The 26,332-nt window shown below is 45.2% G+C and overlaps 1 protein-coding gene across 1 annotated transcript in view; it reads right to left on the bottom strand.

Moving 5' to 3' along the window:
* Positions 1-3,747: 3,747 nt before the first annotated feature.
* The window catches only part of CLRN1 (clarin 1), a 35,782-nt gene continuing 13,197 nt past the window's right edge, over positions 3,748-26,332 (bottom strand). Inside the window, exons 2-3 of the mRNA XM_021685970.1 lie at positions 16,616-16,795; positions 3,748-4,013 (exon numbers count right to left, since the gene is read on the bottom strand). Coding sequence (XP_021541645.1) covers positions 3,748-4,013; positions 16,616-16,795 — 446 coding nt within the window. The remainder of the gene's footprint in view (positions 4,014-16,615; positions 16,796-26,332) is intronic.

Here is a 26,332-nt window from a genome sequence, read left to right as displayed (position 1 = left end):
CATCCCCACACAGCCTCAGACTCATTTACACTTTCCTAATAGGGCCAGTGAGTCCCAGCCCTGGGTGTGACACTGCAGGTGTATCTGGTTATCTTGGGGACTGGGGGGGGGGCGTCACAATGTCTATAAATCAGAGTATAAATTTATTAAATTTACAGTAGCATTTTTAGGAGCATTTTATCTCAGGGTGTTTCCTGAGGGGGAATTTCGTCCCAGAAGCCAGGGCCCCGTGCCTGCCCAGTCTTTCTCTCTCTAGTTTTAAGGAGCAGGTGCCTGTTTCTCTAAACTGATCCGCATCGCTTTGTCCCTTGTCACTTGGAGGAGGCAGCTTATCTGCCGAACCAGCCATCAGCCCTGAGCCAGGAATGACTGCCACGTTGAAAGGGGTTCAGAACTGGGGTGCCACCAGATCACACACTGCACACCTGGACGGTGCAGGCTCTAAACATCTAAACAGAAGGGATCAGGGACAGCAAGGCAGTTAGAAAAACAGGGCAGATGGCTTGGGACTGGTCTTGAAGAAGCATTTCTAAAACAACCACACTTTTACCTGTACAAGATCTTACTGGAAGGGGAGAGGTTGAGGACAACTGAGAGAGAGGTTAAAGCTCCCTGCTCTCCACCCCCCAGAGTGTCTCCCTTGCCTCTTGTTCAGGTTTCCATCAGGAAATGGTCCGGACCAATGTCCCCCTTAATGGCAGGTCATGCTTGCCTCTAAGCTGGCGCACAGCACTGCTGCCAGGGCAAACTCAGCCTCCCCCCACCAGGGTTGGGAGGGGGCAGCTCCCGCCCACCCAGCCTGTCCCAAAAACTGGGCAGAGGGAGGGGAGAGCAGCGGCCCTAAGACTGTGTCATGTGTAAGCCGCCAGCCAGACTGGTCAGCCTTGGATGCTTGCAAAGTGATTGTGAGCAGGTGCCCTGCAGGAGCAGACGGGACCAAGAAAGCCAAAGACCACTGGCGGCCGCAAAGTGACAGAGGTGAGGCGCCCTCCTCCACCTTGCAGCCAGCCCTGTCTGCACTTAGTCTGGAAGCTTCCTCCCACGGCAGTGAACGCGTCTCATACGTTCAGTGCAGGGCGTACCCCGAAGGACTTGGCACGGCTTTCCTAGCCCCTTCCATCCTTTCCCCCAGCGTGATGAGCACTGGTACTGTTTGAGCTGAGGGCGACTGCCCGCACGTGGGAAGGAGCCCCTGCCGGCCATCGAGATGCGTTTGCCGCCCCGGAGCCAGCAGGGGGCCCCGCATCCCCGGGAGAATGGGAGACTGCTGGCTGCCACATGGGGAGGGAGGTCCGACACCGCATAATGAGTGTCATTCTCTGGCGCCTTTGATCCTCACAGAGCCACAGAAGAAGTCCTGTCCAGCCAGGTCCCTCTTCTAAAGGTTACACAGGCCACCGCGACCACACATTCCTTCTGAGCGAGAAGAGGGAGACAGCGTGAGCGCGCCCTTCCGAGGGCCTGGATTGTGTGTGTGTGTGTGTGTGTGTGTGCACGCGCAATTTGCAGGGAACAGCAGCGCTGCCTCTACTTTCTGTCCAGGGACTATTGTTAGTTGGCCTATTAGGTTCTCATTAGATTTTCAGCAGCTGCTCCGAGTTTTCTCTTTTACAGAATAGAGAACAACCAGGGACTTGTTTCCTAAAGAAGAAAGCTTGGTGTTAGAAGGTTTTCAAACCTCTGAGAAGAGAGGGAGGTCAAGTGAGAATGCGGGGACCTGGCCTTCCGGGATCTCAGGCCAATTATCCACGCAGAGAAGGTCCTTACGCCTCCCTGCCCGCTCCTAGCTACCAGTGCTTCTGTGTTTAACTGTTGCGTGAAGACTTCCAGCGCCAGGCTCCCCTGGCCTGTGCTAAAATAAACATCCCTTTCATCGCTAGACTGACTTGTGGTCTTCTAGAAATTTCTAGAAATTTTCCAGGTATGGGGCGCCTGCGTGGCTCAGTCGGTTACGCATCTGACTCTTGGTTTCGGCTCAGGTCATGATCTCAGGGTCGTGAGATTGAGCCGTGCATCGGGCTCTGCACTGAGTACGGAGTCTGCTTGAGATTCTATCTCTCCCTCTCCCTTTGCCCCTTCCCCCACGAAAAATAAATAAATAAATATGTTTAAAAAAATTCTCCAGGTATATTTCCTGAATGAAGGTGTAGGGACAGGCATCTTGAAACTACCGGTGTGTTCTGATGTCAGCCTGTGGACCACAGATCACCATCAGAGCAAGTTACTTACCAGGGATACAAATAGTCATTTGTTTCTTATAAATTGCTCCAAAAGGGAAAAAGTTTTTTGTTTTTTTTTTAAATGAGCATTTTCAGGACCTCTCATATGGGGCCTAAGTACCCAACGGCTGTGGTGAGGGGCCCGGTGGTGTGTTCTGTCACTCCCTGCTTCATCCTGAGTGCTTTCTTGAGGGTAGCAGGTGGGGGGTAGAAGAAGAGTCCGTTCCAGGCTCAGATGTGGCCTTTGGTCAGCTGCAGATAAATTTCATGGATAATTCAGGAAAAAGAAAATGGACTTGGGTCATGCTTTGTGAGAGCCAGACCAAAAACAAAGACACAATGATACCATCATAACCCCAGAATGTAATGTAATTTTCATAATTGAGAATTAGTGCTTAAAGACACTAAAGTTAGAACCAACAGCCCCAATGAGTCATTTCGCATTAAGTTTACTAGGAAGAATCATTTTTCATGATTCCTCAGTGGTCCCGGCAATTATGTCTGTTGAAAATACTGCGTTTCCTTTTTATCCCTTTTAGAGGTTTGCAAATTTTGACCAACAGGAATGGATAATAAGACTGCTTTAGGGCGCCTGGGTGGCTCAGTCGTTAAGCGTCTGCCTTCGGCTCAGGTCATGGTCCCAGGGTCCTGGGATCAAGCCCCGCATCGGGCTCCCTGCTCAGCGGGAAGCCTGCTTCTCCCTCTCCCACTCCCCCTGCTTGTGTTCCCTCTCTCGCTGTCTCTCCCTCTCTGTCAAAAAATAAATAAAATCTTAAAAAAAAAAAAAGACTGCTTTAAACAAACTTAAGAAAAGTATGTTGGTACTTTTTATCAATGCTCATTTAATGCACTATCATTTTAGGAAAGTGATTCCAGCTCTGTTTCTTGGTATCTCTGGCAACAAATGTGTGGATATATCAGAAATAGTATTTGTTTGTATAAAAATATATTCCTCATGCCTTTTGATTCCTCCCCGATGGAGCAGGCATTTTACACTTGAAATGCAGATAGTGGAACAATTTGTCCATTCTAGTCAACTGCCTTAAAAACCCAGTTCCCGGGGCTCCTGGGTGGCTCAGTCGGTTGAGCACCACCAGCTCAGGTCCTGATCTCAGGGTCCTGAGATCAAACCCCTCCCCACCTCCTAGCGTTCCTCACTCTGTTTGGGATTCTTTCTCACTCGCCCCCCCCCCCCCCCCCCCCGCACTCAAGTGCAGGCACTTACACACACTCTCTCTTTCTCTCGCAAATAAATAAATAAATAAATAAATAAATAAATAAATAAATAAAATCTTAAAAGAAAAAAAAAAAGACCCCAGTTCCCACCAGGTAAAACAACCTTCCAAAACCTTCCTTCTGCTCTCCTTCCTTTGCAGCCTGTATCCTTAGTACATCATTTGTAAACATTGCCACGGAGGGTTTGGGTGCTTTAATTTGTGCATCTGAAAGGATGGACAAAATGAACCATTTCCAAGTGACCAAAGCAAATCTGCTCCCTTACTTGGAAGATTACAGAAGTATTTGCCCTTCAGTACATTAGATCTGCAGCTACATTAGTTGTCTCTGTGTCTTTAGATTTCGCAAAAGGAAACTGAAATCCAGCAAGTCGTATTAGGAGCCCATTCAAAAAGTGAACAAAAAAGCAAATGAAAACAACCCAGAACGACGTGGTGTATTTTTCACTTTGCGTTTTGTAGGCATAAGTCCCTTCTTTATAATTTGCAATTTTTTCTGAGAGGTGGTGGATTTTCACTTCAGAGGCGAACAGTATCATGACAAGGCAGCCACAGGAGCCTGCAACAGAAGGAGCAAAAAACGTGTTGGCACAAATATTTCCTGATTGTAAGAGACGGGGAAGAGGGTCAGCAAACTAAAGAAAGCCTTTACCATCATCCTCATTTGCATTCTTCTGCAAAAAATATATAATTTCAAATTGGTAATCATGAGCCTGATTCTCCAACTGATGGGTGGAAGGGCCTGGGCTATGTCTCTGAGTGAAGAAAACTTGGTGGGGGTGGGGAGGGTAGAATCCGACCGATCTCACCAAGACTGGGAGATGTTCCTCTCTGCCTGATGAGAAGGCTGGATTGCTGGGCACCTTAAGAGCACAATGGCGGGGGGGTGCCTGGGTGGCTCAGTCGTTAAGCGTCTGCCTTCGGCTCAGGTCATGATTCCAGGGTCCTGGGATCGAGGCCCGCATCAGGCTCCCTGTTCGGTGGGAAGCCTGCTTCTCCCTCTCCCACTCCCCCTCTCTCGCTGTCTCTCTCTATCAAATAAATAAATAAAATCTTTAAAAAAAAAAAAAAGAGCACAATGGCGGAATGAGGCTACAAAGCAGCCACGGCTATGACGTGGCTTTTAGAGAACAAATTTCTCTATACTTCACAGGCCTCGTACGAAAAACGTCAGTCATACAGGCCCCTCATGAAAGGGCCTAGGGCTTCCTTCAGAAGGGCTACTTGCCTTCCCCTCCCCTCCAGCTCCCACCTGGCCACAGCTGCCCACAGGAGACCCTGGGCAAAAGGAGCCATAGGTAAGGTGTTGAGGCAAACAGTTATTTGTGCTCCATGTTTCTAACAGAACGCAGGATTTTTACTTGGGTGTGTGGCTGCCTTGAATAAAGGCTACATTGTTTGGTTGAGGAGGGGTGGGATCTACGTAGGGGCAGGAATGTTTCCTTGAAGTCTGGACCTATCAGAGGCCTGCCCTTTCTTTTCTCCCTTCCTCCTTCCTGTAGTTGAAATATGGATGCAATGGCTGGAGCTCCAGCAGACATTTCGGAGCAGGTGGCCTCAGAAATGCAAGCCATGTACTGTAGAAAAACAAGAAAGGAGGAGTCTGAATCCCAGATACCTGGAGCTACCAGACCAACCCTGGATTTCAAACTCTAGGTTTTTATGGGAAGGAAAAATAAATCTCTATTTTGTTTAGTCCACTATTATTATTTCCCCCTCATTTACCACTCATTGGTAGCCTAATCTAATCCTAACTGGTGCAGCTGAGGTCTGGGGTGAGCTCTCTGCAGGACAGGGGCACTCCATACTGAGTGGTGCCTGGAAATTCTGATAGGCCCTCTCCCACTGAGGATGGAGAATGGGAGACCCCCAGATGGGTGGATGGCACAGGGGGCAGAAGCAGGCAGCGAGATTGGGAGCACGGTGGATAGCCAGGATGCCAGGAACTTCTACCTCTAGTGTTGCATCCCAAGCCATTGGGGTTCCGGTTAATAGGAGACTTGCTAGGTGGTCTTCTGACTTAGGTCAAACCGATTTGGATTCAGACCCTGATTCTTCCACTTACTCTGTGAAATTAGGCAATTTTAATCTCCAAGTCTCAATTTTCTCATCTATAAAATGTGGATAATAAAGATGATGCCCGATTAACATTTGTCATCGAGAATTGACACATATAAATGCTTACTAATTGGTAGCTCTTCCTATGAATTTCATCTTGGAAGTCCTTACCATAATCCCTTACCCCACCCCACCGCACACCAAAAAAAACCTGACTATATCAGATAGGCCACCCAAAAGAATGCATCACAGTGCCTTATTCCTCCAAATACTCTCCCATTAGGTTTACAACTCCTTCAGGAGGGGTAAGTGCTTTTTGCTCTTCAATTACAGTTAATTCAAACACCCTGGGAACAGCAACATAGTGGCTTATTCATTTATTCCATTTGACTTGTTATGTGCGGAGCACCGGGACAGTGATGGAGATTTAAACGTTAAAGAAAATGCATGTGGTTTCTCCTCTAACAGAGAGTATAATCGGACAGGGTAAGACAATTATAAACCAATCGCGGTGAGTGTAACAGCAAGGGAGGTACAGGTGGCTGTTACTGAGAGGGTGGGCAGCATCATGGAAGGTTCTTTGGAAGTAGCTGTAGGAAAAGTCAGCCAAGCAAATGGAGGCTGGACTGTGTGGGGAGAGTGGTCTGGACATGAAGAGCTGGAATGCAAATGGTGGCCCCATTCTTTTCCCAAAGGCCAGGTCTGGGCTGGGATAGAGGGAGAGAATTGATCGTGTGAGGGTAAGGGGTGAGGGGTGGGGTGAGCAGGGAAGGAGAAATCACACGTCTTCTATTTTAGAGTTTTGCATAGGACTGACCCATCAGCTTGATCATCCTCCTAATATACCCCCCCAAATAATCAAATGATCTCAGGGATCTCAGCCTTAGAGCAGTAGTTGAGAATACTCCTTTGTAAAATTTGTCAGCCTGTTTTTGTGTTCTGAACTTCAAGCCAGGGCTCTCCCCTGGCAAAACCGTACTATTCCTTTCTTGTTAGATCCAACAAAAAGGCTGCAATGCTGTTTTCTCTTTATCTTTTATTTGAAAATTGGGGAGAAAATGCCATTGCTTTTACCAGAAGAGCCTTCTTTGTCTAGGAGATGGTGAATTTCAGACAGAAGCGAAACACTGTATTGCCTTCGTGCTTGAAAGGAAAATTCAAGCTCGGTTTCCTTTTCAAGTTGTTAAATATTTTAAAGGTACTACTTTGTGAAGGAGACAGCGTCATAGTGAGACTGTATTTCAGATTCCTAAAGTAAAGGTTGCTTGGGCTATCTTCAGACTCACAGCCTTTCTCCACAGCTAATCATCCAAGCATGCGAGCTCCAAAACAGAGTGCACGGTCCAGTAGTTGAGAGGATGGTCTGGGATTCTGCGAGTTTGACCATGAGGTCACCCTTGTCATTTCAGAGACGGAGCATAGCGACCTCGCTTGAGTTTCTGCCACCCTCATGACTATGAAGAGACATGCAGGGAAACGACTCGCTGTGACATTAGGCTGTCTTTGCTTCCCTCTGTCCACAGCTCTAAAAGACATGTGGGACCAAGGATATGTGGGACCAAGGATAACTACAACTTTCAGACCAAAAGATACATACAAAGTGTATCTTCTCTTTGTGGCCTGGCTACTAGGCACATGGAGAGAGGTGTGTAAGGGATGGGGGTGATGGTGCAAATAGGGCTTGGCACTTTTCTAAAATGTCCTTTAGTCCCCAGCAAGGGGGCTCCCACATTTGGAGGGTGCTCCTCTCTCTCTCTCCTAGAAAGACCCCTTCCCACAAGGAGAGGAATCCTTGAAGTCAATGGGATGAGCCCATTCCTGACCCACACTCTAGACCGGACTCCCGGGACCTGGGAATTTTCTCACCAAACAGCTCTGAGCACATTTCCAGGACTGCATGGGCATCTACTCTTCCTTGGGTCAGTCCTCCCAAGGGCAGACTTTTCGGCTGGTGTTGCAGAGCCCTGAGGCCTGAGGATGGCCAAGGAACAGCTATTTCGAGGGCGTGGTCAGAGCTTGGGTACTCAGGGGAACGTCCACACATGTATACCATCACAGTGTGGGTGAAACCAAGCGAGGGGAGGGAGGTGGACAGACAGGGGCCAGCTGGCCTCCATCACCACACTTGGGTCCAGAATTCTAAATGTGAATCTGGCCTTCCGGGTCCTTATGGAGAGATGTTTGTCAAGGCAGAAGGATAAAACATGTCTCACTAAATAGTCTATTAGCTTTTAACTTTTAAATGTTTGGACATGGGGTAGGTGGGCTGTCATTAACACCCTTGCTCAAGGCCTCACAAATGTTAGGATCAGGCCTGCATGCTTCCTTCTTCCTTTTCCGGGGAATCCAGGCATACCAGGAGTCCAAACTCAGCGGGGGTCATTGGGACAGATGCTTCACCTGTTCGTCTGACCACCACTGCTCCTGCTCATAAGAAACGTTAGAGTACATTAGACGTAGGAAAGCCTGCCAAGACTTGCTCCAGCTAGAATTGGGAACAAAACCAGGCGCAGGACCCAGGTTTTGCTGCCTTGCATCTTACTGAAAGACCAGCCATTTTCCTTTATGTGTTTGATTGCCCTGCCATCTGGCTGGTACTGTAATATTTTTCCCCCTTTAATGACTGATGACCGAGTTAATCCCCGACTGAAAAGGATAGCTGAGTTATACGGCTGTCACACAATGAATTACCAGTCAATTAACAAACATTTGTAATGTGCTAGACACTGCACACTCATGACTGTCCTCTGGCGGCTGTCTGGGGCTGCAGAAGTGGATGCCTCTCTCCTCCAGCCCTTACAATATAGGGAACAAAGGTCACAGCCAACAAGAAAGCTGCCTCTTCATCCCTGGCTGACCCTGAAGCCGACTCTGCCTTCAGGGGTGGGAACATCCTGCCAGGATCCGTGGGAGTCCAGGGGACCAGGGGTTTCAGCGAAAATGTGTCCTCAAGGGTGAAAAAACAGCTCGGATACATTCTCCTACTATCACTAAGATTGTATTTTGGGGAAATAATAAATTAGAATTTCAATTCCATTTAAAACAATGGCCAACATTTCCAGAAAGCTAGCACGTCATCTCTAAACTCTCTTATAGATGACAAATATTAGAGGCATTCCATTTCCTCTACAGAATGATAAATTGATAATTTCCTTCTTTAAGGAGTCTTGAAAGATGATAAATGGGGGTGGGAAAGCCAGGGCTTTGCAGGTGTAGGTACTAATTTTCTGTGAAATCGTGCAATCTCAGTAGAGAGCCAGCTAGCGAAGGTGAGGTCTCCAGCAATAATTTTGTCCGCAAATGAGAGCAGTTCTGGCTCCACTGTGGTATGGAGACCATTGGCTGCCATCTAGAAGAGGGGCAGAGGGACAAGCAAAGCAAGTTAATATCTAAGAGTAGATTTTGAGATCGTGAAGAGGAGCGATTTGGTCACGCGTTTCCGAAGAGTAGGTGTGGACGAAGGAACACCACCAGCTGGGTCCAGCTTTTTCTCTTCATCTTCGGGACTGCAGAGTGGAAAAGCCCACATCTGACTTAGGTTTTACAAATGTCCCGTCAGTGAGTCCCGGATGCGCCCACAGAAATCCCTGTCCTCGGGGAGCTGTCAGTGGTGGGGACAGTGGGAAAGTGGCAATAAATAACAAGAGAAGCAAGGATGTTCTAGTGTTTATCAAGTGTGACATGCACGAAGGAGAATAAATAAAGCAGGGAAGGGGGTGGCCGGGGGTGCCTCAGGGAGAACGTGATATTTTAGCACCTCTTGGAGGAAGTCAGGGAATGAGAAAGTAGCTATCTGAGGGGAATAGCTTTTCCGGGTGAGGGAAAAGCCTGTGTGAGGCCCCAGGTAGGTGGTCTGGGCCAAGAGAGAGGCAGAGAGCCAGGCAGAGAGGAGTAAGAGGTGAGCTGTGGGGGTGGGTGGTGATGGGGGGGTGGTGATGGGGTGGGCACGTTCAGGTGGTGCTTTGGAGGTCCTAGCAAGGACTTGGGCTTTGCCTTTAGATCAAACAGAAAGGAAGACACACGTGCACATTTTGAATCAGACGGGAGTCTGTTTGCCATTGTTATGGAACAAGATTGAGCATCTCCTGGCCCAGGGTCATGGCCGGGTACGGGGCACAGTGAGTTAGACAGTTCTTTTCTGGCCCCCTCAACGTGAGTAACCTGGAGCACCATCCTCTTCCTACCCCGCTGCCACCTCCGCCTCTGAACAGGAGCCCTGGTCCTTTGCCATCACGGGCTGGCTAGTATTACTTCTCTCCTTCTGGGGCCTCCTTTCTAGAGTCTATGCCGAGAAACTCGTAGAATGTTTTCATTGAGAAACTCGTAGAATGTTTTCATTTCAGTGAGAGCGGTGTTTGTGCAAAGAAGAAATGATCTAAAAAATCAGTCTTTCTCTGATTTGAACTGCCTTTCAGAAAAGGCACCAATCCTGTCCTTCCTCAGTTCTGGTGACGCTGATGCCTGGACATCCCTGTATCTGCTTCTTGGACTTTGGGTAGCAGCTCCTCCATAGGGACGGAAGTGGAAACGAGACCCAGATAATCTATGACCACCAGTTGCAGAATAATATACCCTAGACATGGTACGGAGGCCAGGATATTAGGAGTACTAAACCTGATGTATAATGTAAGCCTCCTTCTATTTTTGTCCTGCTCTTTATTTTCCTGTCTATGTGTTTCATGTGTGACTGTGTTTATTTATGTTCTATGCCACAGTTGTAATGATCATAATTAATTAGGCCTGTATTAGGAACATCCCCCTCTTATTTATTTATTTTTTAAAGATTTATTTATTTATTTGAGAGAGAGAGAGAGAGAGCAGGGGGGAGGAGCAGAGGGAGAGGGAGAGAGAGAATCTTAAGCAGACTTAACGCTCAAGATTGAGCCTAATGGAGGGCTCTGTCTCATGACCCTGAGATGATGACCTGAGCCGAAATCAAGTCAGATGCTTAACTGACTGCGCCACCCAGGCTCCCCAGGAACATCTCCCTTTTAAAAGAAGGCAGTCATTGTATTTGTTTGCCTTGCTAGGTATAACTCATAACACGATCCTCTGTTTAAGAGAAGACACAATAAACACAATTTGCAATAAGTCTGCATTTTGGAGGTTTTCATCACCTCTAAGAGAGTATTCACTGAACTATCTAGGATGTTCTGTGATTGATCCACGGCAAGTCTTCTACCCAGACTTCGCTCTTTTCCTTGCAAATCTGGGACCCCACCATCAACTGGGAAACCTCTAGAATGGAATACAGAAAGGCAGACACTCATATATCCATGTGCCATTGTGAAACTATAGAGCCAGTTGCTTCTATGCTCAGCTGCTTCTTCTCTGGGTCCCTCTCTCTTTCTCTACTTTCCTAATTTGTATACATCTCTCTCTCTCTCTCCTGCTGTATCATAAACCTTGAGGGAAGTGTTGTCCACCCTGCTTGCCCCATTCTGCCTTCCCCTCCCATTTCCCCTCCCATTTCCTCTCCCATTTATGCTTTTGAAACGCTCACCATTCAGCCATACTCTTGAAACATCCCCGTCTTAGAGCCTCAGGAACAACATGGCCTCTTGGTTTTCCTTCCTCCTCTCTGGACACACCTAGTCAGTGTCTTTGCTGACCCCTCCTTCCTCCTCAACCCAAAAATGAACTGACGGTGTTCTTCAGGGATTGGTCCCACGCCAATTTTTCTCTATCTACAGTCTCTCTCTAGATGATCTCATCCATTTCCATTGCTTTAAATAATATCTATATCCTGACAACTACTAAATTTATGTCTTTTGTCTAGACCTCTTCTCTGAGCTCCAGACTCATATATCCCACTGGCTACTTGCTATCTCTACTCGGATACCTCCTAGGGTCTTAAACTTGACATAGCACGAAGAGAACATTGATTTCTAGTGCTAAGCTCCTCCTTCCAGCTCTTTCTTGCCCGAAACTCTAAGTCTGTTCTTCCCCTTGTCTTGTTCATCTTGGTTAATGCCACCACTGTCTACTTGCTTAAGCCACCTGCAAAAGGTTTTGGATTTACTCTCAAATGTTTTTAGAATCCATTCATCTCTCTCCATGTCCAAGGCGGTAGCCTAGTCTTTTCACCAGACATTTCTTACAAGGTAAATCAGCTCTCCAACATCTTCGTAAAAATCTTTCGCAAGCTTCTCAATGCAATTAGAATCAATTCTAAAAGATTTGCCATGGGGTATGACATTAACTGGCATCAACAGGTTTGCTAATGATTTTTATTTTTTTATTTTTTTGGCCATTTCTCCCTCATTACCTACTCCGAGGCACATGGGCCTTCTTTCCGTTCCTACGGCAAGCCGACCTCTTTCCCTAGACTGTTCATGTGTGCTTTCTCCTCTCCTTGGGAAAGTCTCTGGGGCTCCTCAACTCCTTTGTATCTTTGGAACTACTTACTGACCACCGCATCAAAGCCCCAGCCCCCCTTCCCCTTCATTCTCTATTCTAACAGCACGTTTATCACCTTATTGAAATGATCGTCATCTTTCATTACTTATGAATGCTTTTGTTTGACTCTCCCACCAGACTGTAGATTCCATGAAGGCAGGACTGTGTGCCTGACTGGTGTGGTATCCAGCACCAGTGCCTATTATAATGGCGGGCACACAGTGGCCTCTCAAACCCTCGTCAGGATTTGTTGAATAAGGGAAATATATTCACCTCAGCCAACAGTTCTCAGCACTGGTCACACATTAGAATTACCGAGAGAGCTTAAAAAAACACCTGCACCCAGACTCCACCCCCAGAGACTCCAATTTAATTAGCATAGCATGGGGCCTGGTGTCAGCATTTTTAGAAAGTTCTTCAAGGGATCCTAGTGTGTAGTCCAGAAAGAGAATCACTGCCCAAAATGAACTAAGGGGGACCATTAAGGTATTACTAAAATCCTAACTTGGGGAAAAATTCCTCAAATCTAGTTTATAATTGGCAAGATGAGAAAGAGCAAATGGACTGAGTTGCATGGGTCTTGTGAACATTGACATTGGACAGAAATGCAGCACGAAGAAGGCTGAGGAATGTGATGGACCAAACTGGAAGCCGTGAGAAGCGGCAGCAACATCTGGTCCAGGAGGGCAACATGTTATCAGGCCATAGCATGAGCCCACTGTGGCGATGAAACCTTTAGTGGCCTCATCTGCAGGTCTATTCCCTTTCCTTCTTTGTCTCCAGGGTCTGGCATGCACACTGGAACACAGAAGGGGATGCTCAGAGCACTGTGACTCCGGCCGTGTGGAAGGAAGACCCCTTCCCTTTCCTTCTCCCCCATCTTCGTGCTTCAGGATGCCAAGCCTTGGGTCCCCATCCAGCAAGGGGGTAGACAGTAGACCTGAATGATATCAGCACAAGGAAAGGGGGAGTCTTGGGGAACCCAGGGGTGAGTGAGAGAAGAAGAGAAAGGAGGTCCAAGGAGGAAGGAGTTTTCCCTGCGCACTGTGAGGAAGGCCACCTGGGCAGAGAAACAGGGGAGGAGACTCAGTGAAAGAGAGCTGCCCACCCCACACCTCCCGTCTGGCCAGTAAGGGGGTCTCCAGTGGAGTGTGACTCACACAGGAACAAAAGGCCTTCCTAATACAGGCCCTCCCTTCTTTGTGTGTGAATCTACTGGCTCAGAGTTACAGTGTTTGTGATAAGGCTGTAAATCCTCATCCGTCCACAATTAGGGTGTAGAGCTGGGATCTCCGTGAACTTTACAACTTCAGATAAACACTTCCAAAATGCCAGGGCCTTCTGGTTACTGTATGTTGACCGAAGCAGAAGGAGGTAGTCTGTGATTCAAGAGTGATCTGTTTACCCCCAAAGGTCACCAACCATCAGGCCATTTGACCCTTAAACATGTTTTGTTCTCGTGCACAGTTTTTTAAAAGTTGCTGAAATTTTTGGTCTTTTAAAAATAAGGATTTGGGGCTTAAAAAAGCAGATAAGCTACAAATACTACGCCTTTTTCTTCTGCAAAATGGATCTGGACCTGGCTCCTTCTTTTCCGACCCTTCTCTTCCTTCCTCATCCACACACCTTTATTGAGGACCTGCTTTTGCAAAAAGTTCAAAGATAAATAAGATATAATGTAAGCACAGGGTCTGTGTGTTCCCGCATATATTTCTGTGCTCAGGTTTTCTTTTCATTAGACCTGGCCAAGGGCTGAGATAAGATCTGGGACTTGGATTAAATTCTGCATTCTCTGAGTCATGTTGCTTTTCAAATACCGGTATTTCGGTCCCCCGTTAGAACTGTCAAATAATTTGTCTTCCAAATGGGCTGCTCTTCTGAATTTCATTCAGAAGCTGGAGTGCGAGATGGTTGTGCCAGTTAATAAGCTCTTGTAGCTCGGCTTCGAACCAGTGCTTTTTCCCTCTGCTTTGTGATGTTGGGTCAAGACTACCCCGACTCTAGTTCTGCCTTGTCAGCTGCTTCCCGTTCTGTTGTCCATACACAGCCCTGGGGGGTGGGGGGTGGGGGGTGGGGGAGGGGGAGGACGAGTGGGATACAGCACTGGGGGGCTTCCTAAGCCCTTCCTTCCCCCCTCCCAGCCGCCGCTGGTGTCACGCGACACCATGTTATCAGGCCATAGCATGAGCCCACTGTGGCGATGAAACCTTTAGTGGCCTCATCTGCAGGTCTATTCCCTTTCCTTCTTTGTCTCCAGGGTCTGGCATGCACACTGGAACACAGAAGGGGATGCTCAGAGCACTGTGACTCCGGCCGTGTGGAAGGAAGACCCCTTCCCTTTCCTTCTCCCCCATCTTCGTGCTTCAGGATGCCAAGCCTTGGGTCTCCATCAAGCAAGGGGTGACAGTGTCACCTCCTCAAAGGTCTGACACCCAGTGCCCCGGCCTCTCTCAAGCACGTGGGTGCTACTGACTCCAGCCCTGGGAATGGTAGCTGCTTTCTGAGATTATCATCTCTGAGCCAGCCTAGGGTCTCCATTTCGTGTCGCCAGTCCTCTAACACCTGTTTCATCAGTTCCTGATAGCCCTGGTCCTCGAACCTGAGCTTGCATTGGAATCACCTGAAAGGCTTGTTGAACACCCTTTGCAGCTTGTTGCTGCCCCACCCCCCACCCTACCCAAGTTTCTGAGGCAGTAGCAGGTCTGGGGTGGGGCCGGAGAATTTGCTTTTCTATCAAGTTCCCCAGTGAGGCAAATGCTGCTGCTGGTCTGGGGGACCCCACTTAAATAACCACTGCTGAACCTGGTATTCCCCTGGTCAAAATAGTGTGTATTCTGTTTTCTGGCTGGCCTCTGATTGCTTTAATGGCCTTCACTAAAATAGCGCGCCGCCCAGGTCTACCGGTTTGGTTTGGTATGTTGCGGGGGCGGGGAGGTAATGCCAATATCCACTTCTCACCTGGACCTACCCATGACATTGAATCACTATCTCAGTCTGTCTGTCCACACCCTGTACCTGTGTTCTAGCTCCTCTGCCCTAATCTCGAAGCCCTCAGCCTTCCTTCACAGCTTTCATTCCACCCCTCTCCAGCTCTTGTCCTACCACCTCCATGGGCCCGCTCTGCTCATCCCATCCCATTGGAATTCTGATTTCTCTAAACTGTACTGAGTGCGCAAGCGAACATCTCCTTCTGGGTTTGCTTTCTCAAGTCCGCAAACACGTATTGAATTGCTCACTGCATGCGGAGCCTCATGCCGGATGCTCACGCTGGAGATACAAAGATGAGAAAGACTTAGACTCTGCCCTCCCAGAGTCACCATTTCTGCACGATTGGAAACTGTTATCTGCTTGTGAGAGACAGAACTCCCACTGGACAGAGAACTGCTTTGGTGAAGTGAATTATTTGATTGGCAAGATGTGGAAGAGGTAAGACTTGAGGAAGTGTGCTCAAGGCTGAATGGGTGAAGGCTGTCTCGCGCTGCGAGCTGAGGGAGCCCCTGTTGACCCAAGGCTCTGTTTTCTAGAGAGGGAGCTCGGCAAGCTTGTGGCTGGCGTTGAGTTGTGCTGGGGAAAGGGAGCAGTGGCCAGACACACAAGGGCCTGGGGCCCGGGGGCAGCCAAAGGGCAATGTCAGCGGGGAAGGAAACAGACTAATAGGGATTTTCAATCTACTGTTTGCTGGTGTGAGTTTTAATCTCTCTCGTCTCCCCATGGAATCCTTAAGAGCGCTGCGGAAGCTTCATGGGAATATGACAAAGTACTAAGTTGTTTTGTAAGTTTGAAGTGGGGTGAAATCAGAGACCTCCAATACAAGAATGGCTACATGCAAGTTACATGTACAGTTTTGATTTTCCCATGTTTCTTTTCTCCCGGTAAAAATATCCTAAGCACCCTGTGGCACTATCTGGAGTTTCTATTCTTTTCCATCAGCCTTGGTTATTGAGTAGGACATGTTACTGATGAACCCATTTCTGAGTTTAGAGTTTATTTTTTCTCAGATACACCTATCATTAGGCTACACAAAGTACCTATAGGCCTGAATATGACAACTCATGTGGGCAGAACACTGGCTCTTTATGGAGCCAGTGGATAATTTTTATTTATTTTCCTGATTGTGAATAAATACATGCACATTATTGAACATTTGGAAATATTAAAAAGTATAAGAAAAAGAAAATCACCCATAAGTTCACTGCTCAGAAGTAACTACCACAAACAGAATAGATGAGCTCTCTCTCTCTCTCTCTATATGTGTGTGTGTGTGTGTGTGTATCTATATGGAGGCTAGAAAGAGCATATGTACAATATAAATATTTATATATGTTGTCTATATTTATATATAATCAAATTTGGTTCATAAAATCTTATGATTATAAATCTTATATTTATAAAATCTTACACACAGTTTTATTCACTTAACTTTTTGATACAAGCATGCATCCTTTTGATTACATCTTCAAAGATATAATTTAATGCCAGCATTTATCCATATAGACTATCACAATGTGTATCTCGAATTCCTTATTGTTGGATAATTCTGTTTTTCTCCACTTCGGCGATCATATATAATGCTACAATGGACATCCATGTCTATGTACTGTCACTTATATTTAGGTAGACCTGTCTTTTGACACCTTGGAAAGCACACTTGTCTTTGTGTCAGAGTAGAAGTACTTTGAAGTAGAAGTAGAATTTTGTACTCACCTGAAATGAAGCTCAAAAGATACAACCCTAGTGGACCATGCAGGGTTTCAAAGGGCTTGCCAAAAGCATTGTACATGAAGAAGGCTGTTCCCACCATGGTTAGAACGACCAGGATTGTGGAGAAGAGGATGACATTGACGTGGATGCTCACAGGGATCACTTGGAGCAAGTCTGGGAAAACTAAAGATAAAACAAAGATTAGAAGAAATTTCATTAGTGGTAGTCTGTGAATGTAATTTCAAAAATTAAATCCTTTTTAACCTCAAAAATCACTAAAATCCTTCAGGTGAATACATTCTCACTTACTAATTTACGAGGGATTTAGAAAAAGGTTTAAGCACAGGATTATTCTGTAGAACTCACCAGTAAAGACCAACAAAGAGGAGATTTGAGGGAATTTTTTCTGCCCTTGGTCATATGTAATTACTTAAATAAACAAGTACTGGCTTCATAACCAAAAACTGTACATGTTGATGACCAAACTTTTAATGACATTTCTCAGTAGTATTTTTTTTTTTTTAAATCTGTCTTGAAATGACATTTTCAGTTTGGGGATAGCTGAGGGAGTTCAAACATCAGGAAGTATTTCTGTTTCCTTTGCTCCAAAAAAGAAAAAAATTGTTTCTAGTCCACACCAAGATTTAAAAAATGGGGTATTTTCAGTCAATTTCAATATTTTGATGTCGCACAAGCTGTGGGAAAATAATTTCTGGTGATACTAGAAATATTTTCCACTTAGAAAACATGCCAAATCTATTTCTAGATTTTGTGTTCAGGGCAAGTTTTTCTTGTTTGCAGAGGAAATGAAGTCCTTTATAGTGTAGGGTCTCTCTTATCTGGTGAGGCATCAGCAGGCTTAGCATCAGCAAACCTGGCAAGACCAATCTGGGGAAGTTTAATTCAGGCCATTTCAGTTTCCTGAACATTTATCAAGTGCTCCTTAACATATTTACTGAGCACCTGGTATGTGCCAGGCATTGTTCTAGGTGCTGGATACAAGATAGACAAGGTTCCTGTTGTCTCGTGGAGATTATAACCTAAGGGGAGTAAGTAGACAACAAGTAAACCAGTAAATTTCATAAGCTTATCTCCAAAGATGGCCGCCATCAATTCCTTCCCTCCTTCTACACACATGACATTTCCCCTTTAGAGGAATTTATTCCTCAGTCCCCTTGAACCTGGGCTGGTTTGTGACTGCTTTGGCCACCTGAACATGGCAGCAGAACTACAGCGTGCCAATCCCAGGCTAGCCTCTAAGAAGATCAGCCGTTCCTACGTCTTTTCTCTTGGAGGCTTGAGCAATCATTCGGGAAGTCCAAGTTACTCTGCTGGAGAAAAAGGCCACCCAGAGGAGCACCAGGCACCGGAGGGAAGAGTCTTGGACATACAGCCCAGAAAAGCCTCTGGGTGACTCCAACCCCAGCTGCTGTTTAACTGCAACCCCATCAAGACCTAGGCAGTTGAACTAATAAATTTTTGTTTTAAGCCCCTGACCTTTGGAGGGCTATTATGCAATGGTAACAGAAAGCACTTTCACAGAGTGCGCTGCTATGGAGAAACGAAACAGGGCAATGGAATTTTGAGTGATTGAGTGAATGGATATGGGTGGTCAGCAGTTACACCTAAGCTGGTACCTGAATGCCGGGAAGGAAGTGGCTGTTTAAATATCTGGGGAAGAGCATTCCTGGGAAAAGGAACACAGCTGGGGCAGCAGCGAGCCCGTGAGCCTGGTGAGTGAGGGGAGGTGAAGTGGGATTGCGAGACTGGGATCAGACTATTGCACCCACTGGGTCCTGGTCAACTGACCATGGTAAGGAGTTGGCTTTTAATTCTAAATTCACTGGGAAGCCACTGGGGAGTGTTAAGTAAGAGAGGGACACAGTCTCCTTCATGATGTGAAAAGATCACTCTGGCTGCTGAAGAGCAGGAATAAGGGGGTGAGGGGAGGGAGGAGGGCAGGTGTGGAAGCAGGAGACCCAGAGGCAGGGAGTATTCATAGCAGCAAGAGACGGGGGCCCGACCTAAGGTGAAGCAGTAGAGGTCGTGAGCGGTTATCAGATTTGGAATCTATCCTGGAGATAGAAGATAGGACTTGTTGAAAGAAAGGAATCAAGGATAAGCAACCGAATAAATGGTAATGCTATTAACTGACATAGACAAGTAGAAGGTGTGGGTCTGGACATGGGAACGGGAAGTGAGGCAGGAGTTCTGTTTTAGACATTTGAAGTTTGAGTTGCGCCTAAGAAATGTGAGTAGAGGTGCCAAATAGGATTTATGTGTCCGGAGGTCCAGGGAGAAGGTGGAGGTTTTTAGGGAGGTGAAACTAGGGAGAGGCCAGCAAGGTGCCTAGGGCATGCAGCTTACAGGGACAATCACTCTCTGGGATCAACCCCCTCTTGCACGAGCTCAAGCATGAATGTCTCCTTAAATTTTATGACCTAAGGGCCTCCATGGCCTCATCTTGGTATGTGAAACCAGAGGAATGGCTATCACCTGTGGAGAAACTGTAGCTAGAGGAGAGAAGAGCCCTGGGGATTGACCTGCACAGGAGAGAAGAGAAACCAGCCAAGGAGCTTGTGAGTTAGGAACAAATCCATGGGTGGGAGAGCAAAGAAGCCAAGGGAAGAAAATGTTCCGAACAATGATGTGAATCTATAAGAACAGATATGAAATGATCATCAAAATATGTGAGGTAAAAAAAAAAACAAAAACCAAACTAATAGAAATGTGCATTTGGAAAAAGCCAGAGGGGAATATATATAATAACACATAATTAAGTACTTACCTGATTTCATTCTCTCAACAACCCACCTACTACAGGAAAAACTGGGGCTCAGGGGGTAAGGTAACATACCCCAGATTTGTACTTAGTAAGTGATGGAGATTTGAACTCCTGTCCTCGCTCTTAACCAGCATGCTAGAGCAGTCTCAGGGACAGGCATGCTTATCCGGGCAGACACCGTTTCTAGAGGCTACACACAAAATTTGTAGCATCACTTCTGGAGAAGGAGACTGAGAGATATGTCATTATGTACCTTTTGGATTTTTTTTTTTTTTACCACCTTGGAAGCGTTCTCTATTCAATGAATACATAAATACCTAAAAAAATAATAAATGGATAAATGAAGACCAAAAACTCCTGTGACTCGTCTAGATTAGAGGTTTCAGAGATTTATTACTAGATGAAATGTATGGATACTGTTTGTAATTTGAACAAATGCTCTATAAAAGTCATTTTTGAGATAACCAGAGAAAATTGAACATGGACTGGGTATTATATGATATTACATGACTATTATTGATTTCGTTGGTTATATTAATGGTATTGTGGTTATACTTTTATTTTTTATTTTTCTGTGGTTGTACTTTTAAAAGTCCTTATCAATTAGAAATGATGTGGATGGGTGGGCTGAAAGATAAAATAAGGAAATTCCTCAGCTGCTTGGAGGAATGGCAGGGTGGCAATGTGGACGTTCAAGTCGTGGGTGCTAAGCCTCTGTGCCCCCCGCCCTGTGTTCTGGGGGCACAGAGTGAAGCAGCTAATCTTATTCCTCGATGCCCTGGCCTCCTGAGCTTCCAACTGCTGAGACCGTACCATCGACCCAACCTGCTATTCTTAGCTCTATCAGCTGTTGATTTGGTTTTTACTAGCAGTTATCCAAAAACCCACTTCCGTCTATCTCCCCACCTGTTAAAAGAAGTGGCAACCTCAGCGTCTCTGATAGGGTAGCTAGGTGAAGCCTGTCTGAAAATCGAGGCAGAAAGAAGTTGCACTGATTTGCCTCCTAGAAAGAAAAGCTAGGAGCTAAAATAAATTGTCACATGGAGCATTCTAATTCTTATGAAGTCTCTAACAATTTCCACTCTGTTGAGAAAGTGACCCAGCAGGGTACTAATCCCTGCGAGTGATACAGTTACTTACATTTTCTCTGGTTTCTGTTTTTGATGAAAATTCCCTGAGTCTGTCATGAGTGGCCAGAACTCTGGTAACAGCCCTCCATTTTCCGACCAACATTCACGTGACTTTTGCTTGGCTGAAGCTGAGAGCAGACCATTCAAATAAATATAGGGAGGTGTCACTTTAACCGTATCGGATGTGGTATAGCGAGGAGGTAGGTTGGTTTGGTCTTTCCGTTCTTTTAGGTTTGGGATTATAACACAGAGAAAGGATTTGAACATTTTGAGCTGCGGAGGGCCTGTCATTAAATCCAGCAAGTCACTTCTGGCCTCCAGAAATTACTTAATTAGCTGTTGACAAGTGAAAGGGAGTTATTTATTAAAGCAGGCAGCTGAGGCTTGTCTTTCATTCTCTTCTCACGGATTTCTTCCACTCTGCGTGAATCAATGTGCCTCGCTCTCCCCATCTTCAGACCACCCCAGCCCCTGAGTGCCCTTTTCTCTGCTCTTTCATCACCAAACTTCCTCAAAGAGCAATACATGAGTAATAATAACAGGACTAAAAATAACAGCCAGAAATAATATAGCATTTGCTATGTTCCAGGTCTTTACCTATATTGCATGAGAGACTTACGTGTTTTAATCTTTACAACATAAATTGAAATATAAATGAGAGATTTAAATCTTTTCATTCTTACGACAATATAAAGACAGGACTATTTTATCCTCAATGTATAGATTTAAAAAAACAAAACAAAACAAAAAACCCGGAAGCACAGAGAAGTCAAATTGCCTAGTCACACAGGGGTATTGCTGTCTTTGCTTTTGACTCCCTCCCCGCCCCCATTTTTAAGATTAAAGTAAAATTAACATCGTAAAGAATTCTCCCTTTTTATTTTCTGTGAATTTTGACACTCAGTCATGTAACTATGACCTCAATCAAGATATAGGACAATTTCATCGTTCCCAAAACTTCTGGGTTCCCCTTTGCTGTCCACCTGCCCCGTGGCCCCAACCCCCAGCTCCTGCATGGGTAACATTGTAAAAAACTGCAAACTGTTTTCCAGAGTGTCTGTACCATTTCACCTTCCCACGGGGGAAGAGTCCCAGTCCTTCCGCATGCTTGCACTTGGCAGCTTTTTAAAATTGTAGCCATTTAAATAGGTGTGTAGTTTACCTCATTGTACAATGTTTTACTTGGCATTTTCTAAATGACTAATGATATTGAGCATCATTTTGTGAGTTTATTTGCTTTCTACATATCTTTTTTGGTGAAGTGTGTTGATATCTTTGTGCATTTTTTATTGGATTGTTTCTTATTGAGTTCTGAGAATTCTTTATGCATGCTGGATATGAGCCCTTTATCAGATAAGTAATTCGCAAATATTTTCTCCAAGTATGTGGCTGGTCTGTTCATTCCCTTATCAGTGCCTTTTGAAGAGTAGTTCTTATTTTTATGAATTCTAGTTTATCAGTTGTTTTTCTTTTATGTATCATGTTGTGGATGTCAAATCTAAGAAGTCTTTGCCTCATACAAGGTCACAGATATTTTTGCCTATGTTTTTCTTCTAGGCATTTTTTAGTTTTAGGTTCACATTTAAGTTCGTGATCCATTTTGATTTATTTTTTTTGTATGGCCAAGGTTAATTTTTGTTTTTGCATATGGATATCCAGTTGTTTCTGTGCTTAAAAAAATTGAACATAGACTTAACATATGACCCAGCAACTCCATTTCTAGGTATTTACCTAAGAGAATTAAAAACATATGTCCACAAAAATCTGTATGCAAATGTTTACAGTGGCTTTATTCATATTTGCCAAAAACTGGAGACATCTTAAGTATCCATCAACTGGTGAATGGATAAACAAGCTTTGGCCCGCCCATAAGATAACATACTTCTCAGTAATAAAAAGGAACAGACCATTGGTGCATAAAATAATGTGGTTGGATCTGAAATGCATTATGCTAACTGAAACGAACTACACTCAAAGGTTGCATGTTGTAGGATTCCATCCACATGGCATCTGGAAAATAATGACAGAAAACAGATCAGTTTTTGCCCCAGCTTGGCAGGGAGGGAGGAGATAGACCACAAAAGGGGCACGGGGGAAATTTTGAGGGTGATGGAAGTATTCTGTATCTTGATTGTGGTGGTATTTCCATGCCTTTATGTATTAGTCAAAATTTTATAGACCTGTACACTTAAAAATGGTGAATTTTACTGTATGTAATTATACTGCAATAAACCTGACTAAAACCAAAAAAGAGTGGGAGGATAAGGTCTGGACTGAGGAGGCTCTTCCACACATGAACAAGACCCTCAGCCAAAGTGACCATTTGGCATGGAGGAGGATGAGCTCCGTAAGAGAGAAGAAAGGAGCAGAGGGCTAAGAACCAAGCGCCAGGCTCTAATCCACCATGTGCCCTGGAGCAGGTCAAAGGGTCCCTGTTTCTCTCTGTAAAATGAAGCTTTTCCTTGGGGCAGCCTGGGAAGGGACCGGGCTTCTGAAATCAGAGGAGATTCACACTGCAGCTCCTTTTCTAAGTCTGCGAACTCCCTAAACCTTGACTTCCTTATCTGAAAAGGAAATTCTACCTTTCTCTCAAATGTGTGAGGACTGCATGACCTCAGCGTATTGAGTTCTTAGCACCGGGTAGGTGCTCAGTAGAAGTCTCTATGGTGTGCCCCTTCCGAGGGCCAGTTCCACCACTGTTCATGGCCGCCCCTTCTCACCTCCTCAGAGACACTGCTGAGGAGTTCTCTCTCTGCCAGGTCCATTTCCCCCTCTCTTTGGATCAGTCCCATCAGCACATAAGTAACATGCTGTCATTTTCTCAACTTAAAAAAAAATAATTATATATATATATATATATATATATATATATATATATATATATATATATATATATATATATCAGGGCGCCTGGGTGGCTCAGTCGGTTAAATGTCCGACTCTTGATTTTGGCTCAGGTCATGATCTCAGGGTGGTGAGATCGAGCCCTGCATCCAGCTCCCTGCTCAGCACGGAGTCTGCTTGTCCCTCTCCCTCTACTCCCCCAGCTCATGTGCGCTCTCTCACGCTCTCTCTAAACATAAATAAATAAAATATAAAAAAAAAAATCTCATGTAAGCCCTCTAGCTATTATTCCTTTTTTTCTATTTCCCTTAGAGCAAAACCCCTCCGGGAGTTGGCTGTATCCTCGAGTCTCCTCCCTCCCTCCACTTTCTCTCTTGAATGCACTTGCACTGATAACTACATTTCCCAAGGCACCGAAGAGCTTCAAGCTGCCAAACCCAACAGTCAATCTTTGTCCCCATCTTCCCTGGGCTACATTTGGCACAATGGCTCACTGCCTCCTCCTGGAAACGCTTCCTTCCCCGGGCTCCCCAACATGACACTCTCTGGCTTCTGCTACCTCACTGGCTACGATCTTGATCCGCTTTGTTGATTCATCTTCCTCTCTGAAGTTCTCTAGGGATGACTGCATTCTTGGACCTCTTCTCTTCTCCCTCTTCACTCCCTTCCTTGGTGCTCTATCCAGTAGCATGGCTTTTACTAGAAACACTTACAAAGCGCTATCTCCAGCCTGGATTTCCTCTTAAGTCCCACAATTGTAAGTCCTCAACTTACTACTGAACATCTTGCCTGGAATACGAAATAGGCATCTCATGGTGTCCCAAACCGCACCTATAGTCTTCCCTTCCTCACACTTGCTTCCTTCAGCCTTCTTCACCTCAGTTGCTGGCAGCTCCATTCTTCCTTGGCCTCATCCTTGATTTTTACTCTCCTATTTCATGTTGAATCCATCAGGAAAACCTGTTGGCATGACCTTCAGAATCTGACCACTTCTCTCCGTCTCCTCTGCTCCATCCCAGTCTAAGCCACCATCATCTCTCATTCAGAGGACAGCAAGAGCTTCCTAACTGGTCTCTCTGCTTCCACCCCTCCTTCTTACAATCTACTCTCAGCCCAGCAGCCAGAGGGATCTTTAATCAATGAATTGGTGTATGTCAATCCCTTGCTTAAACCCTTCCAGTGGATTCTACTCTCACTCAGAGTATAAGCCAACTCATTACAATGGACCTATGTGGTTGGACTCCTTGTCAGACCTCTGACTTCATCTGCTACCCACTTCCTTGAACAGTGTGCTCTAGCCACTGGCCTCCTTACTGTACTTCAATCATGCCTGGAGTGTTTCTACCTCAGGGCCTTTGCACATAGTGTTCCCTCGCCTGGATGTTCCTCTGATATCCTCATGGCTTGCTCCCTCACCTCCACGGCTTGACTTAAATGCCACTTTGTCAGGGGGGCCTTCTTTAGCCACTTTATTTCAAGTTGTCACCCCCTGCCCAGTCACCTCTCCAACCCCTTTCCTTGCTTTTACTTTTCTCCTTAGCAATTATTACTACCTGACCAAGTCTATATTTTTACTTGTCTCTCTCATGACTTGTTTCTTGGTCTGTTTTATTCACTGCTGTATTCCTAGCACCTAAGAATGCCTTGGCACAGTGTGGATCAGTATTTCTCAACTTTTTTTTTTCATTATTGCTCCTTGCCTCAGGAGTCTTTTTAGACACTTCTAATCACTCTTTCCCAATGAAATTTTAATACCACAGGTATATTGTGTATTGATTTCTGTATGGTATTTATATCTGTGCTTTATACACATACACACTTTTTAAAGAATAAGGTGGTTTTTTTTGTTCTCCCCCTGCCAAGAACCAATTTTCACTCCCTTAGGGGGATTATGGCAGCCATTGAGGATGCATGATGTAGCTGTGGGATACATATATGTTGGATGGATACATTTTGCTTGGAGTAGAATGCGGGGATGGAGCCTGATGTGGTCAGCAGGTCTAGGATTTCTTGGTAGAAGTCAGTGGTTTATACTAAGGGAATTAGGACCACAAAGGCAAAAAGAGAAGGAAGAGGAGTGGACAGTCCATTTGGTGACCCCAGGGCCAGGGGAGAAAAAGAGGGGGCTTGGCAGCTTTAAGTCTGATGGGAATTTTTTGGTTAAGAACCTGAACTTGTCCACAGAGTCCAGCAGTTGCTGTTGACCTTGATGTAAGCTGCTGATGGTAATAGAAACTGGATTGAGAGAGTTTTTGGAGAGAATCTGGGGCAATGGAGATAAAATAGAGTAGTCACCAGAGGGATAATAGGAAACTTTTTTTTTTTAAGAAGCTGAAAGACCTGGTTGGTAACCAGAATAGAATTTCAAATCTCTTTATTAAAAGAAAAATTTTAATCCAACATATTTGGGGGATTGTCAACCTGTTACATGGAAACTGATGGCTGTTTAATAACTGGGTTTAAAGTTTGGGATTTGTAAAAGAATTCATCTCTACCCTGAACATGACAAAGCTCTTTTTTGTTAGCAGGGCAGGAGGATTAGGAGAAGATGGACTTGCTCCTCACTGTGTTTCTGTTCAAGTGTTCAACTGTTCATAGAGGAATTTTTAAAAATAAATGAACATTATAACAATGAAATGGAAATTAAGGTAAAAATTTCACCCACAATCCTACCAATATAAAAACAAGATTTTCCTTTATTTTTATTTGTTTCAAATCTGTGTCCATCTTAATATTTATTTCCTATATTATAGTAATAATGCGGTTTTGAGGTCATATTCTGTACTTCTCATTCAGAATATAAGCATTTTCCATGTTGCCTTCCTAACTCATGTAGGTAACAATATGGATTTTCCATCAAACTGATGCACTGCTGTCTGTCAGGTTGTCTTTCATGGCTTCAGTATTCTGGCTGATGCTGTAACGAACATCTTCAGGCACATTCCTTCTTTCTTATTATCG

This window comes from Neomonachus schauinslandi, chromosome 1 (assembly GCF_002201575.2).
Source record: "Neomonachus schauinslandi chromosome 1, ASM220157v2, whole genome shotgun sequence".
Lineage (NCBI taxonomy): Eukaryota > Metazoa > Chordata > Mammalia > Carnivora > Phocidae > Neomonachus > Neomonachus schauinslandi.
This window is presented reverse-complemented; position numbering and strand designations above follow the sequence as displayed.